The 20,889-nt window shown below is 39.3% G+C and overlaps 1 protein-coding gene across 4 annotated transcripts in view; it reads left to right on the top strand.

The window, feature by feature from the left end:
- The window catches only part of pde1cb (phosphodiesterase 1C, calmodulin-dependent b), a 316,561-nt gene that overhangs the window by 95,727 nt on the left and 199,945 nt on the right, over nucleotides 1–20,889 (top strand). The window contains exon 1 of one of the 4 annotated variants that reach the window (XM_061921041.1): nucleotides 7,018–7,431. The exons of the other annotated variants lie outside the window; for them this stretch is intronic. Coding sequence (XP_061777025.1) covers nucleotides 7,331–7,431 — 101 coding nt within the window. The 5' untranslated portion in view covers nucleotides 7,018–7,330. Of the gene's footprint in view, nucleotides 1–7,017; nucleotides 7,432–20,889 lie in introns of those variants that run through there. 4 annotated transcript variants of the gene reach the window in all.

The following is a 20,889-nucleotide window of genomic DNA, read 5'->3' as shown; positions in this document are numbered from 1 at the left end:
CTGAAATTAGATTTTCTTATTTAAACGGGGATAGCAGGTCCATTCTATGTGTCATACTTGATCATTTCGTGATATTGCCATATTTTTGCTGAAAGGATTTAGTAGAGAACATCCACCATACAGTTTGCAACTTTTGGTGTTAAAGGGGAACATTATCACAATTTCAAAAGGGTTAAAAACAATAAAAATCAGTTCCCAGTGGCTTGTTGTATTTTTTGAAGTTTTTTTCAAAATTTTACCGGTCTCGGAATATCCCCTAATTAAAGCTTTAAAGTGCCTTATTTTTGCTATCTGCGAAACCACTATCCATTTCCCTGTGATGTCATACAGTGCTGCCAATGTAAACAAACAATGGGAATACCACAGCAAGATATAGTGTCATTGGCTCGGATTCAAACTCGGATTTCAGCGACTTAAGCGATTCAACAGATTACGCATGTATTGAAACAGATGGTTGGAGAATGAAAGTATTGAAGAAGAAACTGAAGCTATTGAGCGAATAGCTATTGACGCTATTCATAGCCATAGCATGGCCAAATAGCTGCGTTAGCATCGCCGGTAAAATGTGCAGACCAAACGATCAGGACTTTCGCATCTTTTGACACTGGAGCAACTTAAATCCGTCGATTGGTAAGTGTTTGTTTCGCATTAAATGTGGGTGGAAGGAAACGTAATATAGTTGCAAATGCATCTGCAGGTTATCCATACATCTCTGTGCCATGTCTGCTTTAGCACCGCCAGTAAATAGCATGCTAGCGTCGATTAGCATAGCATGTTAGCATCGATTAGCTGGCAGTCAACATCAACAAAACTCACCTTTGTGATTTCGTTGACTATCGTTGCAAATGCATTTGCAGGTTATCCATACATCTCTGTGCCATGTCTGCTTTAGCACCGCCAGTAAATAGCATGTTAGCGTCGATTAGCATAGCATGTTAGCATTGATTAGCTGGCAGTCATGCCGCGACCAAATATGTCTGATTAGCACATAAGTAAACAACATCAACAAAACTCACCTTTGTGATTTCGTTGACTTTATAGTTGCTAATGCATTTGCAGGTTATCCATACATCTCTGTGCCATGTCTGCTTTAGCACCGCCAGTAAATAGCATGTTAGCGTCGATTAGCGTAGCATGTTAGCATTGATTAGCTGGCAGTCATGCCGCGACCAAATATGTCTGATTAGCACATAAGTAAACAACACCAACAAAACTCACCTTTGCAAATGCATCTGCAGGTTATCCATACATCTCTGTGCCATGTCTGTCATCGCCGGTAAAATGTGGAGACACTCAGGCACATTCAATAGGGGTCTGGCGGCAGACACTTTGGCATCTTCGGGCCAGTGGTGCAACTTGAATCCCTCCCTGTTAGTGTTGTTACACCCTCCGACAACACACCGACGAGGCATGATGTCTCCAAAGTTCCAAAAAATAGTCGAAAAAACGGAAAATAACAGAGTTCAGACACAATGTGTTGAAAATGAAAGTGGCGGCGGTGTTACCTCGGCGACGTCACATTCTGACGTCATCGCCTCCAGCACGATAAACAGAAAGGCGTTTAATTCGCCCAAATTCACCCATTTAGAGTTCGGAAATCGGTTAAAAATATATATGGTCTTTTTTCTGCACCATCAAGGTATATATTGACACTTACATGGGTCTGCTGATAATGTTCCCCTTTAAGAGAAAAGCCCTGCCTCTACAGGAAGTCGCAAACGATGATGTCACACGAGTGGGGGCTCCTCACATATTCACATTATTTTTAATGGGGGGCCTCCAACAAAAAGTGCTATTCGGACCAAGAAAACGACAATTTTCCCATTCATTTGAGCGAGGATGAAAGATTTGTGTTTGAGGATATTGATAGCGACGGACTAGAAAAAAAAAATAAGTTAAAAAAAACAAAACGCGATTGCATTGGGACGGATTCCGATGTTTTTAGAGACATTTACTAGGATAATTCTGGGAAATCCTTTATCTTTCTATTGTGTTGCTAGTGTTTTAGTGAGTTTAATAGTACCTGATAGTCGGAAGGGTGTCCTGACGCACAGTGTCTCAGGGGAGTCGACGGCAGCTATGGACGGCACAAGCTCAGCTTTTCTCCAGTAAGAACTGACTTTTTAACCACAATTTTCTCTCCGAAACCTGCTGGTTGACATGTGGTCGGGATCCATGTTGGCTTGACCGCGCTCTGATCCATAGTCAAGTTTCACCTCCAGGAATTTTGAACAAGGAATCACCGTGTGTTTGTGTGGCTAAAGGCTAAAGCTTCCCAACTCCGTCTTACTAATCTGACTTCTCCAATATTAATTGAACAAATTGCAAAAGATTCAGCAACGCACACTGAAAAAAGTGACTTTTTGGTGCTGTAAACTCTATTAGAGTAACTGTCATAATTTATACCTAATATTTTTAACATTCAGTAAGAACTAGAGTTTCTTAAGTAAAATTAAACATTTTATTAACGTAATACATGAATTATGGGGGAAGAGTAAGTTTTACTTATGTTTCCTCATACTATTAAAATGTTTAATAGTTGTACATACATAAACCTAAAAATATTACATAAACTTTACTCTGAAAATCTGCACACAGCACAACAGGCTCTGGCCGTCTGGCTCTGCTCCGGCCGTTAGGATCACTTCACAGAGCACTACAAGGTGGCATTATGGGTAGTTCTTATCTTGCGTTTATGTGTTACAGAGTCGATGTTCTCCAGAAATGTGTTTGGTGTGGGTTCACAGAGTGTGGCGCATATTAGTACGAATGTTAAAGTTGTTTATATCACAACCGTCAGTGTAAAAGGTATGGCTGTTGACTAAGTACGCATTGCAATCTCACAATAGAAGCAGCGAAACGCATGTGTCCTTCCGGCACGCTGAAGAGCAGTGGTTGCTAACCACCGGGCCGCGGCCGCAGAATAATTATTTTTAAAGTCTTTTTTTATCACACTAAATTTTTTACTGCACGCCATTGCAAGAGCAGGAGTGAGAAGAGGTTTTAAAATAATTAGCGCTCCGACGGCAATTGAAGGAAATACGGTATATAAAATGTTCTTAAAATTTTGAGTAAAATGATGTTCCTGCCGATAAAAAAACAAGTAGACTTTACTTAATTTGTTTAAATAAATACAATTTAAGACTTGGATGTAATTTTCTTAAAATTTTGAGTAAAATGATGTTCCTGCCGATAAAAAAACAAGTAGACTTTACTTAATTTGTTTAAATAAATACAATTTAAGACTTGGATGTAATTTTCTTAAAATTTTGAGTAAAATGATGTTCCTGCCGATAAAAAAACAAGTAGACTTTACTTAATTTGTTTAAATAAATAAAACTAAAAACTTGGATGTAATTTTCTTAAAATTTTGAGTAAAACGATGTTCCTGCTGATGAAAAACAAGTAGACTTTACTTAATTTGTTTAAATAAATAAAACTTAAAACTTGGATGTAATTTTCTTAAAATTTTGAGCAAAATTATGTTCCTGCCGTTGAAAAACAAGTAGACTTTACTTAATTTGTTTAAATAAATAAAACTTAAAATTTGGATGTAATTTTCTTAAAATTTTGAGTAAAATTAAGTTCCTGCCGATGAAAAACAAGTAGACTTTACTTAATTTGTTTAAATAAATAAAACTTAAGACTTGGATGTAATTTTCTTAAAATTTTGAGTAAAATGATGTTTCTGCCGATAAAAAACAAGTAGACCTTACTTAATTTGTTTAAATAATTAAAACTTAAAACTTGGATGTAATTTTCTTAAAATTTTGAGTAAAATTATGTTCCTGCCGACGAAAAACAAGTAGACTTTACTTAATTTGTTTAAATAAATAAAACTTAAAACTTGGATGTAATTTTCTTAAAATTTTGAGTAAAATTAAGTTCCTGCCGATGAAAAACAAGTAGACTTTACTTAATTTGTTTAAATGAATAAAACTTAAAACTTGGATGTAATTTTCTTAAAATTTTGAGTAAAATTATGTTCCTGCCAATGAAAAACAAGTAGACTTTACTTAATTTGTTTAAATAAATAAAACTTTAGACTTGGATGTAATTTTCTTAAAATTTTGAGTAAAATTAAGATCATGCCGATGAAAAACAAGTAGACTTGACTTAATTTGTTTAAATAAATAAAACTTAAAACTTGGATGTAATTTTCTTAAAATTTTGAGTAAAATTATGTTCCTGCCGATGAAAAAAAAGTAGACTTTACTTAATTCGTTCAAATAAATAAAACTTAAAACTTGGATGTAATTTTCTTAAAATTTTGAGTAAAATTATGTTCCTGCCGATGAAAAACAAGTAGACTTTACTTAATTTGTTTAAATAAATAAAAACTTAAAACTTGGATGTAATTTTCTTAAAATTTTGAGTAAAATGATGTTCCTGCCGATGAAAAACAAGTAGACTTTACTGAATTTGTTTGAATAAATAAAACTTCAAACTTGGATGTAATTTTCTTAAAATTTTGAGTAAAATTATGTTCCTGCCGATGAAAAAACAAGTAGACTTTACTTAATTTGTTTAAATAAATAAAACTTAAAACTTGGATGTAATTTTCTTAAAATTTTGAGTAAAATTATGTTCCTGCCGATAAAAAAACAAGTAGACTTTACTTAATTTGTTTAAATAAATAAAACTTAAAACTTGGATGTAATTTTCATAAAATTTTGAGTAAAATAATGTTCCTGCCGATGAAAAACAAGTAGACTTTACTTAATTTGTTTAAATAAATAAAACTTAAGACTTGGATGTAATTTTCTTAAAATTTTGAGTAAAATGATGTTTCTGCCGATAAAAAACAAGTAGACTTTACTTAATTTGTTAAAATAAATAAAACTTAAAACTTGGATGTAATTTTCTTAAAATTTTGAGTAAAATGATGTTCCTGTCGATGAAAAACAAGTAGACTTTACTTAATTTGTTTAAATTAATAAAACTTAAAACTTGGATGTAATTTTCTTAAAATTTTGAGTAAAATGATGTTCCTGCCGATGGAAAAGCAAGTAGACTTGACTTAATTAGTTTGAATAAATAAAACTTAAAACTTGGATGTAATTTTCTTAAAATTTTGAGTAAAATAATGTTCCTGCCGATGAAAAACAAGTAGACTTTACTTAATTTGTTTAAATAAATAAAACTTAAGACTTGGATGTAATTTTCTTAAAATTTTGAGTAAAATTATGTTTCTGCCGATAAAAAACAAGTAGACTTTACTTAATTTGTTTAAATAAATAAAACTTAAGACTTGGATGTAATTTTCTTAAAATTCTGAGTAAAATGATGTTCCTGCCGTTGAAAAACAAGTAGACTTTACTTAATTTGTTTAAATAAATAAAACTTTAAACTTGGATGTAATTTTCTTAAAATTTTGAGTAAAATTATGTTCCTGACGATGAAAAACAAGTAGACTTTACTTAATTTGTTTAAATAAATAAAACTTAAAACTTGGATGTAATTTTCTTAAAATTTTGAGTAAAATTATGTTCCTGCCGATGAAAAACAAGTAGACTTTACTTAATTTGTTTAAATAAATACAACTTAAAACTTGGATGTAATTTTCTTAAAATTTTGAGTAAAATTATGTTCCTGCCGATGAAAAACAAGTAGACTTTACTTAATTTGTTAAAATAAATAAAACTTAAAACTTGGATGTAATTTTCTTAAAATTTTGAGTAAAATTATGTTCCTGCCGATGAAAAACAAGTAGACTTTACTTAATTCGTTTAAATAAATACAACTTAAAACTTGGATGTAATTTTCTTAAAATTTTGAGTAAAATTATGTTCCTGCCGATGAAAAACAAGTAGACTTTACTTAATTTGTTTAAATAAATAAAACTTAAGACTTGGATGTAATTTTCTTAAAATTTTGAGTAAAATTATGTTTCTGTTGATAAAAAACAAGTAGACTTTACTTAATTTGTTTAAATAATTAAAACTTAAAACTTGGATGTAATTTTCTTAAAATTTTGAGTAAAATTATGTTCCTGCCGATGAAAAACAAGTAGACTTTACTTAATTTGTTTAAATAAATAAAACTTAAGACTTGGATGTAATTTTCTTAAAATTTTGAGTAAAATTATGTTTCTGTTGATAAAAAACAAGTAGACTTTACTTAATTTGTTTAAATAAATAAAACTTAAAACTTGGATGTAATTTTCTTAAAATTTTGAGTAAAATTAAATTCCTGCCGATGAAAAACAAGTAGACTTGACTTAATTTGTTAAAATAAATAAAACTTAAAACTTGGATGTAATTTTCTTAAAATTTTGAGTAAAATTATGTTTCTGCCGATGAAAAACAAGTAGACTTTACTTAATTTGTTTAAATAAATAAAACTTAAAACTTGGATGTAATTAAGTTACTTAATATCTTCACAACTGTTATGTTATATGGTAAATAGAATTTACTTGATACTGGCAAGTGAGTGTTACTTGATATTGCAGCATTAAATTTTTACTTAAATCATTTGCGTGCAAATACTTACAAAACATTTTTTCAAGTAAATCATATGAGTTCTTTTTTTCAGCGCGGATCTCCAAAATACTGTGTAATTATGCCGTTAAAGCAGACGACTTTTAGCTGTGTGTGTGTGTGCAGCGCTCATATTTCCTTAAAACCCGTGACGTCTTGCATACACGTCATCATTACACGACGTTTTCAAGACGAAACTCCCGGGAAATTTAAAATTGCAATTTAGTCAACTAAAAAGGCCGTATTGGCATGTGTTGCAATGTTAATATTTCATCATTGATATATAAACTATCAGACTGCGTGGTGGCTAGTAGTGGCTTTCAGTAGGACTTTAAATCCAGCCTCATGCGAACCACATCTTGTTGTATTTGTAAATAGTAGCACCGCCATGTCCTCGCCTAAAGGTCTCCCGCTCCTCTCCACTTCCGCCTCACCATCATCTCCCGCCGTTTCCATAGGATGAAAGGCAAGCAGGTTGCCGCGTTAGGCTCCTCCCACTCTTTGACTCCCGCTGTTCCATCCTCCCCTCCGCCCTCCCCCTCGGCGCTGCGCGTTAATCCCGGATTGCGCTGCTCTGCCGTCTGCATCTCGGCGTTGCTGGGTGAGCATGGCACGGCTCCAGGACCCCTGCGCTCACACGGCAGAGAAGTGAGGGTTTGAGGGGCTGTGACGCCGGCTGAAAGACTCTCTCACATGTGGACGAGCTGGGGAGGACAGGCCGGGAAGGAAGAATGCTTCATGTGAGTCCATGTGAATGAAGAACAGCTCGCTCTCTTCCCGCAACCACTCACTCGTGAGGAGGATTCAACTTTGTTTTTCCTGCTCCTCTCTGAGCCCCCTGTGAGTGTGACATGGAGTCACCCACCAAAGAGATCGAGGAGTTTGAAAGCACGTCCCTGAAGTACCTCCAGCCCGAACAAATTGAAAAGATTTGGCTCAGACTCCGAGGACTGTGAGTATGAGCACAGTCTGCTTATTCTTCTCAACAGTGTGTGTGTGTGTGTGTGTGTGTGTGTGTGTGTGTGTGTGTGTGTGTGTGTGTGTGTGTGTGTGTGTGTGTGTGTGTGTGCGATATATCGAGATTAGATTAGATTGTACTTTATTTATTCCGTCAGGAGAGTTCCTTCAGGAAAATTACAATTTTCAGCACAATCCCATTCAAGATCAGACAAACATTACAGGGAGACAGAACAGGATCGCTGACGGGTCTGCCGGCTTCCAGCGCCCCTTACAAAAAAGATGACATACAGGTAAACATGGGGAGCGGGGGGAAGAAAAGAATAGAAGATTAAAATAAAATTAAAATAAAAATCGGTCTTAGCCTGGGCCCTGGAGTGGGGGTGCAGACTGAGGCCAAGGGAAATTCATCTATTATTAGGGAATTATTCATCTATACCAGTGGTCGGGAACCTTTTTGCCTGAGAGAGCCCATCCATCCATCCATCCATCCATCCATCCATCCAGCCATCCATCCATCTTCTTCCGCTTATCCGAGGTCGGGTCGCGGGGGCAACAGCCTAAGCAGGGAAACCCAGACTTCCCTTTCCCCAGCCACTTCGTCTAGCTCTTCCCAGGGGATCCCGAGGCGTTCCCAGGCCAGCTGGGAGACATAGTCTTCCCAACGTGTCCTGAGTCTTCCCCGTGGCATGAAAGCAAAATATTATAAAATGTATTTCCGAGAGAGCCATATAATAATTTTAAACACTGAATACAAATAAATGTGTGCATTTTTAAGTAAGACCAACATTTTAAGAATATAATAAGTATCTTCTTCTTTTTAATAACATTGTTATTCTGAAGTGAAGTGAATTATATTTATATAGCGCTTTTCTCTAATGACTCAAAGCGCTTTACATAGTGAAACCCAATATCTAAGTTACATTTAAACCAGTGTGGGTGGCGCTGGGAGCAGGTGGGTAAAGTGTCTTGCCCAAGGACACAACGGCAGTGACTAGGATGGCGGAAGCGGGAATCGAACCTGCAACCCTCAAGTGGCTGGCACGGCCACTCTACCAACCGAGCTATACCGCCCCATTCTGAAGCTAATGAATAAAATAGTTCTTACCCTTAATGCGACTTCTTGAACAGGAACGGTAGAAAACGGATGGATGGATTAAAATGCATGAGAATGTTTTATATTTTGAACGTTATTTTCAACGCTGTGATTACCAGCGGAATTATTCATTACTCATTGGTGTTGTTTTTCAACCACTGTGCCGCGGCACACTATAAGCCGTGAGATACAGTCTGGTGCAGGGTTAGGGAACCTATGGCTCTGGAGCCAGATGTGGCTCTTTTGATGACTGCATCTGGCTCTCAGATAAATCTTAGCTGGCATTGCTTAACGCGATAGTTATGAATAATTTTGCTGGTAATCACAGTGCTAAAAATAACGTGCAAAACATAAAACATTCCCATGCATTTAAATCCATCCATCTGTTTTCTACCGCACCTGTTCAAGAAGTCGCATCAATGGTAAGAAGTATTTTATGTCACGATGGGGGGGGGTCGTTCTCCCAGGAAGGCAGACGGACTAATTTAGGTAAAAACAAGATTTAATTTAAACTAAAAAAAGATACACACAAAAATCGCTCAAAGTGGAGTCACAACTTGGGATAAGGAACAAAGCTAACGCATAAACAGACTATGAACATAAATCAAACAAAACTTACTTGGCATGGCATGAAGCACGAAACTATGGCAAAGCATGAAACAAGTCAGCACAGAGCAAGAAAAGATCACATTGACGCCAGGGCGACTGACTGGCAAAGACAAGCTTAAATTCTGCCTCTGATTAGTGCTCGGAAAGCAGGTGAGCGGGCATTTTGTCCACCAGAGACAGGTGGACAAATGGAGTAACCAAAGAAACCAGACAAGGGAGTGGAAAAAAACAGGAATTTAAATAGTCCAAAAGACAAACAGCACATGGCCAAACAAAAACATGATCAACAGACATGACATTTGATTTATTATTGGTTATCTTCAGAATAACAATGTTACTAAAAAGAATAAGAGACTTATTATACTCTAAAAATGTTAGTCTTACTTAAAAATGCACACATTTAGTTGTATTCACTGTTAAAAAATATGATATGGCTCTCACGGAAATACATTTTAAAATAATTGGCTTTCATGGCTCTCTCAGCCAAAAAGGTTCCCGACCCCTGGTCTGGTGTGTCGTGGGAGACATTATGTAATTTCACCCAGTTGGGTTGATAATATTTTTTGCAAACCTGTAACTATCATTCAAAAATGTGCTGTTATTGAGTGTCTGTGCTGTCTAGAGCTCGGCAGAGTAAGTGTGTAATACTCTTCCATATCAGCAGGTGGCAGCAGTTAGCTAATTGCTTTTGTAGATGTCGGGAACATGGTATGTCGTGATCACAATATGCGGGAGGCAGTACGTAGGTAAAAAGGTATCTAACACTTAAACTAAAAATAAACAAAAGGCGAGTGCCGCTAAGAAAAGGGATTGAAGCAAAACAAAACTAAAACTGAACTGGCTGCAAAGTAAACAAAAACAGAATGCTGGACGACAGCAAAGACCTACAGTGTGCGGAGCAGACGGCGTCCACAAAGTACATCCGTACAAGGCACGACAATCAACAATGTCCACACAAAGAAGGAGTGTGTCCGCACAACTTAGTCTTGATTGTAAAAAACAAAGCAGGTGCGATGAATAGCATTCAAGGAGGACATGAAACTGCTACAGGAAAACACCAACAAAAGAAGAAAAGCCACCAAAATAGGAGCGCAAGTCACACAGGAAAACACAGAAAAAACTCAAAATGAGTTACGGCTTGACAGTACACCTACATAGAGACAAGAGCTATTGCGAGAACTATTTTTTTTTGTCAATATCAGCTACTGAGTTAAAAAATTTAAATGTATTCTGCTGGTGATGCGCCTCAGAATTTTTTCAATGGCAAAAATGTGTTTTGGCTCAAAAAAGGTTGAAAAACACTGACTTATCGTGTTAAGCAATGTCAGCTAAGATATATCTGAGAGCCAGATGCAGTCATCAAAAGAGCCACATCTGGCTCTAGAGCCATAGGTTCCCTACCCCTGATCTATACCATGGGTGTCAAACTCTGGCCTGAATTTGGCCCGCCGTGTAATTTCACTTGGCCCTTGAGGCAATATCAAATTAACATTAGAGCTGGCCCGCCGCTGTAACACCACATTCACCGCTAACACTCTTACTTGCCAACCCTCTCGATTTTCCCGGGAGACTCCCGAAGTTCAGTGCCCCTCCCGAATTTCATCCTGGACAACAATATTTGGGGTGGGCTCTAAAGGCACTCTACAACCTGTCACCACATCCGCTTTTCCTCTTTACCAGGGGTCGGGAACCTTTTTGGCTGGGAGAGCCATGAAAGCCAAATATTTTTACGTTTATTACCGTGAGAGCCATATAATAATTTTTAACACTAAATACAACTAAATGCATGCATTTTTTAAGTAAGACCAACATTTTTAGAGTACAATAAGTCTTCATTTTTTGTATAACATTTTTATTCTGAAGCTAACCAATAATAAATAAAACACTTCTTACCACTGATGCGACTTCTTGAACAGGTGCTGTAGAAAACTGATGGATGGATTAAAATGCATGAGAATGTTTTATATTTTTAACATTACTTTTAACACTGCAATTGCCAGCGGAATTATTTATTACTTATCGTGTTAAGCAGGCCCAGGCAATTATTTTAACTCGGGGGCCAAATTTAGAGAAAAAAATGTGTCTGCGAGGCCGGGAAAATCTGATTTTAAGGAACACTAATACAAAAACTCACAATGTCGGATTGAATACTAAAAAAGATATGAGAGACTGTCTTAAAAAAACGGAGTGAAATTTCAATTTTTTTTTTACTGAACGAGACACCCAGAATGTACATGAAAATAAAGCATGTGGGGTTTACAATATTAACTATGAACAATAAAACACTGAATATTGACAACATATGAACGTCACACCCACTCTCGATCGACATATTTTACAATCAAGCAAAACGCAACAAAAATGCAACAAAATATGAAAGTGAAGGGTAAAAAAAAACCCGCTTACAATCTGATATAACTGATACATCACTAAACTTTAGAACTTTGTTGTAAAAATGTCTTTCCGCGTCGGTCCCTGACACCCACATTTCAGGTTGACCGCTCTGGAAACACTCTGTGGAAACGCTCACCGCCCACACTGCTTGGTGCCTCGTCTGAGCTGCCGTGACTTACATTACCATAGTAACTAATTAAATTAGCATAGTAACTCATTAAATTACCACAGTAACTAGTATATCATGCAAAAGAGCAGATTTCAACCATTGAAATACTTTGTACAGTTCAAGATTTAGGATAATTTGAAAACATCACTGCACATCATAATGGCAGCTACAATTTCCATCTTAAAGATCTAAAAAAATATATTTGGGAATGTCCAGCGGGTCTGATTGAAAAGCTTAACGGGCCGCATGTGGCCACCGGGCCTTAATTTGCCCAGGTCTGGTGTTAATAATGTCAGCTGAGATCTATCTGAGAGCCAGATGCAGTCATCAAAAGAGCCACAGGTTCCCTACCTCTGCTCTATACAAACAGCTTGCCGGCCCAGTAACATAATATATGCGGCTTATACACACACACAAGTGAATGCAAGGCATAGTTGGTCAACAGCCATACAGGTCACACTGAGGGTGGCCGTATAAATAACTTTAACACTGTTACAAATATGCGCCACACTGTGAACCCACACCAAACAAGAATGACACATTTCGGGGGAACATCCGCACGGTAACACAACATAAACACAACAGAACAAATACCCAGAACGCCTTGCAGCACTAACTCTTCCGGGACGCTACAATATACACCCCCCCGCTATCACCAAACCACCGTCTAACCTCAACCACACCGCCAAAAAGAGGCATTCAATTTTTATTTAAATTTTATTTGATATGCCATTGATATTTTTTTATTATTATTATTATTTGAAACTCGATTTTGCATGTCACTATAAAGTTATATAAGCCTTGCTTGTTCAATATTTAATGCGAAACTTGTTTGGGTCCCTATTAAAAGGTTAATTTGTTCAACCTTGGCCCGCGGCTTTGTTCCGTTTAAAATGTTGGCCCACTCTGTATTTGAGTTTGACACCCCTGATCTATACCCTTCTTGAGACATCAACGAGGAAAAGTATCTTCCATATGAGGACAGGTGAACAAGTCAGGACCAAAATCCTGGTCCCAACACAGAAAACCATTTCAACTAATAGAGAGCCAAATACTACAGTCTGTGAAAATTGATCCAAAATCAGGATTTCTTGTTGATTTAATGTGCCCATCCATTCATCCATTTTCTTCCACTTATCCGAGCTCGGGTCACGGGGGCAGCAGCCTAAGCATGGAAGCCTAGACTTCCCTCTCCCCAGCCACTTGGTCCAGCTCCTCCCGGGGAATCCCGAGGCGTTCCCAGGCCAGCCGGGAGACATAGTCTTCCCAACGTGTCCTGGGTCTTCTCCGTGGCCTCGTAGCTTATGTAGCAGAGGATCGGGCCGCCAATTGCCCTGCCTTCGGCGGCCGGCCAGCTTACATTGCCCCCGATCTCTATGGCCCCTGCTATGGGTGGTGAACCCATTGGAGTGGGACCCATGTTGCCTCTTCGGGCTGTGCCCAAGTTCGGCCACCAGGCGCTCGCCATCATGCCCCACCTCCAGGCCTGGCTCCAGGGGGGGGCCCCGTTGACCCACGTCCGGGCGAGGGAAATCTGGGTCCTTCGTTTGTATTTTTCATAGAAGTCTTTGAGTTGAATAAAATAGTAAAATAATATAGTAAAATGAGGTTTAGCCTCATTTTGTAACTTCCCTTGGTGCCCTAAAATATGAGCCCTCAAGGCGTTCCCAGGCCAGCCGGGAGACATAGTCTTCCCAACGTGTCCTGGGTCTTCCCCGTGGCCTCCTACCGGTTGGACGTGCCCTAAACACCTCCCTCGGGAGGCGTTCGGGTGGCATCCTGACCAGATGCCCGAACCACCTCATCTGGCTCCTCTCCATGTGGAGGAGCAGCGGCTTTACTTTGAGTTCCTCCCGGATGGCAGAGCTTCTCACCCTATCTCTAAGGGAGAGACCCAAACTCATTTGGGCCGCTTGTACCCGTGATCTTGTCCTTTCAGTCATATCTCAAAGCTCATGACCATAAGTGAGGATGGGAACGTACAAACCCCGTTTCCATATGAGTTGGGAAATTGTGTTGGATGTAAAAATAAACGGAATACAATGATTTGCAAATCCTTTTCAACCCATATTCAGTTGAATGCACTACAAAGACAACACATTTGATGTTCAAATTCATAAACTATTTTTTTTTTTAGCAAATAATAATTAACTTAGAATTTCATTGCTGCAACACGTGCCAAAGTAGTTGGGAAAGGGCATGTTCACCACTGTGTTACATTACCTTTTCTTTTAACAACACTCAATAAACGTTTGGAAACTGAGGAAGCTAATTGTTGAAGCTTTGAAAGTGGAATTATTTACCATTCTTGCTTGATGTACAGCTTAAGTTGTTCAACAGTCGTATTTTACGCTTCATAATGCGCCACACATTTTCGATGGGAGACATGTCTGGACTGGAGGCGGGCCAGGAAAGTACCCGCACTCATTTACTACAAAGCCACGCTGTTGTAACACGTGGTTTGGCATTGTTTTGCTGAAATAAGCAGGAGCGTCCATGATAACGTTGCTTGGATGACAGCATATGTTGCTCCAAAACCTGTATGGACCTTTCAGCATTAATGGTGCCTTCACAGATGTGTAACTTACCCATGCCTTGGGCACTAATGCACCCCCATACCGTCACGGATGGTTATTTTCCTCTTTGTTGCGGAGGACACCACGTCCACAGTTTCCAAATATAAGTTGAAATGTGGACTCGTCAGACCACAGAATATTTTCCACTTTGCATCAGTCCATCTTAGATAAGCTCGGGCCCAGCGAAGCCGGCAGCGTTCCTGGGTGTTGTTGATTAATGGCTTTCGCTTCGCATAGTAGAGTTTTAACTTGCACTTACAGATGTAGCGACCAACTGTAGTTACTGACAGTGGTTTTATGAAGTGTTCCTGAGCCCATGTGGTGATATCCTTTACTCACTGATGTCGATTTTTGTGGCAGTACTGCCTGAGGGATCAAAGGTCCGTAATATCATCAGTTACGTGCAGTGATTTCTACAGATTCTCTGAACCTTTTGATGATTTTACAAACCGTAGATGGTAAAATTCCTACATTCCTTGCCATAGCTCGTTGAGAAATGTTGTTCTAAAACTGTTCGACAATTTGCTTACAAAGTGGTGACCCTCGCCCCATCCTTGTTTGTGAATTACTTAGCATTTCATGGAAGCTGCTTTTATACCCAATCATGGCACCCACCTGTTCCCAATTAGCCTGCACACCTGTGGGATGTTCCAAATAAGTGTTTGATGAGCATTCCTCAACTTTATCGGTATTTATTGCCACCTTTCCCAACTTCTTTGTCACGTGTTGCTGACATCAAATTCTAAAGTTAATGATTATTTGCACAAAAAAAAAAGTTTATCAGTTTGAACATCAAATATGTTGTCTTTGTAGCATATTCAACTGAATATGGGTTGAAGAGGATTTGCAAATCATTGTATTCTGTTTATATTTACATCTAACATAATTTCCCAACTCATATGGAAACGGGGTTTGTAGCCAATGATTAGCATACTAAATGCTTCTCCAGGAAATGAAAACTATCATTTTACCACAAGTTGGGTAATTAATCATCGTGTTACGATCAGTGACATTTGTACAGTAATACTAACCACTGGGAATTTTACAGCGGTTCATCAATAATAACGCTAATGGTTCCATTTTCATCGTCGTGGTACAAGGGGGATTTTTACGGGGATTACTTTGCCCTCCGTCGTCGTTTCCTCCTCATTCTTGCCAATTCTCTTTTCAGTCCCGCGTTAAAAAGGAGGACCTCTGAGCGTTGACATTTTTACTGGCTATTTTAAAGTGGCCGTGCCTTTTAAAAGGGGGCTCCTCGCATGTGCCAAGCAATCATCACTCCCCTGACCTCTCCTCGCTCCCACAACCCCAGATGAAGTGGCAATTATCTTTTATGCACTTTTGCCTGCGTCATTCTCCCCCAGCCAGGACGGGAGGGTATTTGCTACAGTCGGCGTATCATGCTATCAATCTGTTTTCTTTTTTGTTTTTTTTCTTTTTACCTCCCCTTGAATGACCGCCATCGTCCATCTTTCCTGGCAGACTTCTGCGTCGCTTATGTTTTGTCACCGTCATGAACTCCATCACAGCCGTCCGTCCTGCCTGTATATTTGATGGACAGTCGGCCCCATGACGATCACGCCATGTTTCTTGGGCCTCCTTCAGGCGCTCTTGAAGGAGATCACATTCCTCTTAAAGGGGAACATTATCACAATTTCATAAGGGTTAAAACCATTAAAAATCAGTTCCCATTGGCTTCTTTTATTTTTCGAAGTTTTTTTTCAAAATTTTACCCGTCCCGGAATATCCCTAAAAAAAGCTTTAAAGTGCTTGATTTTCGCTATGTGTGAAGCCACTGTTCATTTTCCTTTGACGTCACATAGCGATGCCAGTACAAACAACATGGCGGTTACCACAGCAAGATATAGCGACATTAGCTCGGATTCAGCCTCGGATTTGAGCAGCCTAAGCGATTCAACAGATTACGCATGTATTGAAACGGATGGTTGGAGTATGGAGGCAGATAGCGAAAACGAAATTGAAGAAGAAACTGAAGCTATTGAGCGAATAGCTATTGACGCTATTCGGCGATGTCTGCGTTAGCATCGCCGGTAAAATGTGCGGACCAACCGATCAGGACTTTCGCATTGACACTGGATCAACTTAAATCCGTCGATTGGTAAGTGTTTGTTTCGCATTAAATGTGGGTGGAAGGAAACGCTGGATGTAAATATAGTTTCATATGTACATACAGGTAGCCTAAATAGCATGTTAGCATCGATTAGCTGGTAGTCATGCCGCGACCAAATATGTCTGATTAGCTCATAAGTCAATAACATCAACAAAACTCACCTTTGTGATTTCGTTGACTTAATCGTTGCAAATGCATCTGCAGGTTATCCATACATCTCTGTGCCATGTCTGTCATCGCCGGTAAAATGTGGAGACACTTTGGTACATTCAATGGGGGTCTGGCGGCAGACACTTTCGCATCTTCGGGCCAGTGGTGCAACTTGAATCCCTCCCTGTTTGTGTTGTTACACCCTCCGACAACACACCGACGAGCACCGTCGGTAAATAGCATGTTAGCGTCGATTAGCGTAGCATGTTAGTATCGATTAGCTGGCACTCACGCCGCGACCAAATATGTCTGATTAGCACATAAGTCAATAACATCAACAAAACTCACCTTTGTGATTTCTTTGATTTTATCGTTGGGAATGCATCTGCTTTGAGTGTCGCAGGATATCCAGACATTCTTGCCATCTCTGTCGTAGCATCGCCGGTAAAAACCAAACGAGGGACTTTCGCATCTCTTGACACTGGAGCAACTTAAATCTGTTTGTTTGGCATTAAATGTGGGTGGAGAGAAAGGCTGGATGTAAATATAGCTACAAATGAGGCATAATGCTGCAATTATGTACACAGCTAGCCTAAATAGCATGTTAGCATCGATTAGCATGCCGTGTTAATTGATGCACATTCTACGTAAATCAACTTGAATCCGTCCCTGATCGTGTTGTTACACCCTCCGACAACACACCGACGAGGCATAATGTCTGCAAGGTACCGGAAAACAGTCGAAAAAACGGAAAATAACAGAGCTGATTTAACTTGTGTGTGTAATGTGGTGGAGAAAAATGGCGTTGACTACCTAGGAGACGTCACGTTCTGACATCATCGCTCTGAGAGCGATTAACAGAAAGGCGTTTAATTCGCCCAAAATTCACCCATTAGAGTTCGGAAATCGGTTAAAAAAATATATGGTCTTTTTTCCGCAACATCAAGGTATATATTGACGCTTACATAGGTCTGCTGATAATGTTCCCCTTTAAAGGGGAACATTATCACAATTTCAGAAGGGTTAAAACCAATAAAAATCAGTTCCCATTGGCTTCTTTTATTTTTCGAAGTTTTTTTTCAAAATTTTACCCGTCCCGGAATATCCCTAAAAAAAGTTTTAAAGTGCTTGATTTTCGCTATGTGCGAAGCCACTGTTCATTTTCCTTTGACGTCACATAGCGATGCCAGTACAAACAACATGGCGGTTACCACAGCAAGATATAGCGACATTAGCTCGGATTCAGCCTCGGATTTCAGCGGCCTAAGCGATTCAACAGATTACGCATGTATTGAAACGGATGGTTGGAGTATGGAGGCAGATAGCGAAAACAAAATTGAAGAAGAAACTGAAGCTATTGGGCGAATAGCTATTGACGCTATTCGGTGATGTCTGCGTTAGCATCGCCGGTAAAATGTGCGGACCAAACGATCAGGACTTTCGCATGCGACACTGGAGCAACTTAAATCCGTCGATTGGTAAGTGTTTGTTTCGCATTAAATGTGGGTGGAAGGAAATGCTTGATGTAAATATGGTTTCAAATGTACATACAGCTAGCCTAAATAGCATGTTAGCATCGATTAGCTGGCAGTCATGCCGCGACCAAATATGTCTGATTAGCACAAAAGTCAATAACAAAAACAAAACTCACCTTTGTGATTTCTTTGACTTTATCGTTGAGGATGCATCTGCTTTGAGTGTCGCAGGATATCCAGACATTCTTGTCATCTGAAGTGAAGTGAATTATATTTATATAGCGCTTTTCTCTAGTGACTCAAAGCGCTTTTTACATAGTGAAACCCAATATCTAAGTTATATTTAAAGCAGTGTGGGTGGCACTGGGAGCAGGTGGGTAAAGTGTCTTGCCCAAGGACACAACGGCATCGACTAAAATGGCGGAAGCGGGAATCGAACCTGCAACCCTCAAGTTGCTGGCACGGCCGCTCTACCAACCGAGCTAAACCGCCATCTCTGTCGTAGCATCGCCGGTAAAAACCAAATGAATGACTTTCGCATCTCTTGACACTGGAGCAACTTAAATCCGTCGATTGCTAAGTGTTTGTTTGGCATTAAATTTGGGTGGAGAGAAAGGCTGGATGTAAATACAGCTACAAATGAGGCGTAATGCTGCAATATGTACATACAGCCAGCCTAAATAGCATGTTAGCATTGATTAGCATGCCGTGCTAATTGATGCACATTCTACGTAAATCAACTTGAATCCGTCCCTGATCGTGTTGTTACACACTCCGACAACACACCGACGAGGCATGATGTCTGCAAGGTACCGGAAAACAGTCGAAAAAACGGAAAATAACAGAGCTGATTTAACTTGTGTGTGTAATGTGGTGGAGAAAAATGGCGTTGACTACCTAGGTGACGTCACGTTCTGACGTCATCGCTCTGAGAGCGATTAACAGAAAGGCGTTTAATTCGCCCAAAATTCACCCATTTAGAGTTTGGAAATCGGTTAAAAAAATATATGGTCTTTTTTCTGCAACATCAAGGTATATATTGACGCTTACATAGGTCTGGCGATAATGTTCCCCTTTAACTGAAGATCTGGCCACAGATATTGATGCTATCAGCAAGGCCAGGGTTGACCCCGCATGCCGTGTTGATATATAGGATAGCCGCGCGGTGACATTTACTGTATGCCCTGTCATCTTATCTTTCAAGAGTTGTATGGCGGTGGCGGGAATGGCGCACGTGTCACAGCATGAAGGAGCCCACAAGGCACACCAATCACCCGTTAGATAGACAGCCAGCGCATTCGCTTTGGACAGTTCTTGAATTCGCTCTGTGGCGGTCAATTATGCAGCGTAACGTGCGGTGACATTCACTGATCAAGACGCAGACAGCATTACAAATTGACCCTTATTTACTTTGCAAGGGAGCACGGATTCCAGTGGCTTTCCATAAACACGTCAGCCTCAATATCTGGTTGGGACATCCGTACTGATCATATTACAAACCACGTTTCCATATGACTTGGGAAATTGTGTTAGATGTAAATATAAACAGAATACAATGATTTGCAAATCCTTTTCAACCCATATTCAGTTGAATATGCTACAAAGACAACATATTTGATGTTCAAATTTTTTTGCAAATAATCATTAACTTTAGAATTTAATGCCAGCAACATGTGACAAATAAGTTGGGAAAGGTGGCAATAAATACTGATAAAGTTGAGGAATTCTCATCAAACACTTATTTGGAACATCCCGCAGGTGTGCAGGCTAATTGGGAACAGGTGGGTGCCATGATTGGGTATAAAAGCAGCTTCCATGAAATGCTCAGTCATTCACAAACAAGGATGGGGCGAGGGTCACCACTTTGTAAGCAAATTGTCGAACAGTTTTAGAACAACATTTCTTAACGGGCTATTGCAAGAAATTTAGGAATTTCAACATCTATGGTCCATAATACCATCAAAAGGTTCAGAGAATCTGGAGAAATCACTGCACGTAGGCGATGATATAACGGACCTTCGTTCCCTCAGGCAATACTGCATCAAAAAGCGACATCAGTGTGTAAAGGATATCACCACATGGGCTCAGGAACACTTCATAAAACCACTGTCAGTAACTACAGTTGGTCGCTACATCTGTAAGTGCAAGTTAAAACTCTACTTTGCAAAGCCAAAGCCTTTTATCAACGACACCCAGAAACGCCGCCGGCTTCGCTGGGCCTGAGCTCAGCTAAGATGGACTGATGCAAAGTGGAAAAATGTTCTGTGGTCTGACGAGTCCACATTTCAAATTGTTTTTTGGAAACGGTGAATGTCGTGTCCTCTGGACCAAAGAGAAAAAGAACCATCGGGACTGTACTAGGTGCAAAGTTGAAAAGCCAGCATGTGTGATGGTATGGGGGTGCATTAGTGGCCCAGGCATGGGTAACTTACACATCTGTGAAGGCACCATTAATGCTGAAAGGTACATACAGGTTTTGGAGCAACATATGTTGTCATTCAAGCAACGTTATCTTGACAAGACAATGCCAAGTCACTTGTTACAAAAGCGTGGCTTCATAGTAAAAGAGTGCGGGTACTAGACTGGCTTGCCTGTAGTCCAGACATGTCTTCCATTGAAAATGTTTGGCGCATTATGAAGCCTAAAATACCACAACGGAGACCCCGGACTGTTGAACAACTTAAGCTGTACATAAAACAAGAATGGGAAAGAATTCCACCTGAAAAGCTTCAAAAGTGTGTCTCCTTAGTTCCCAAACGTTTATTGAGTGTTGTTAAAAGAAAAGGTGATTTAACACAGTGGTGAACATGCCCTTTCCCAACTACTTTGGCACGTGTTACAGCCATGAAATTC

This window comes from Nerophis ophidion, linkage group LG14 (genome assembly GCF_033978795.1).
Source record: "Nerophis ophidion isolate RoL-2023_Sa linkage group LG14, RoL_Noph_v1.0, whole genome shotgun sequence".
Lineage (NCBI taxonomy): Eukaryota > Metazoa > Chordata > Actinopteri > Syngnathiformes > Syngnathidae > Nerophis > Nerophis ophidion.
Note: the sequence above shows the minus strand (reverse complement) of the source record. Positions and strands in the feature narration are given on the sequence as shown.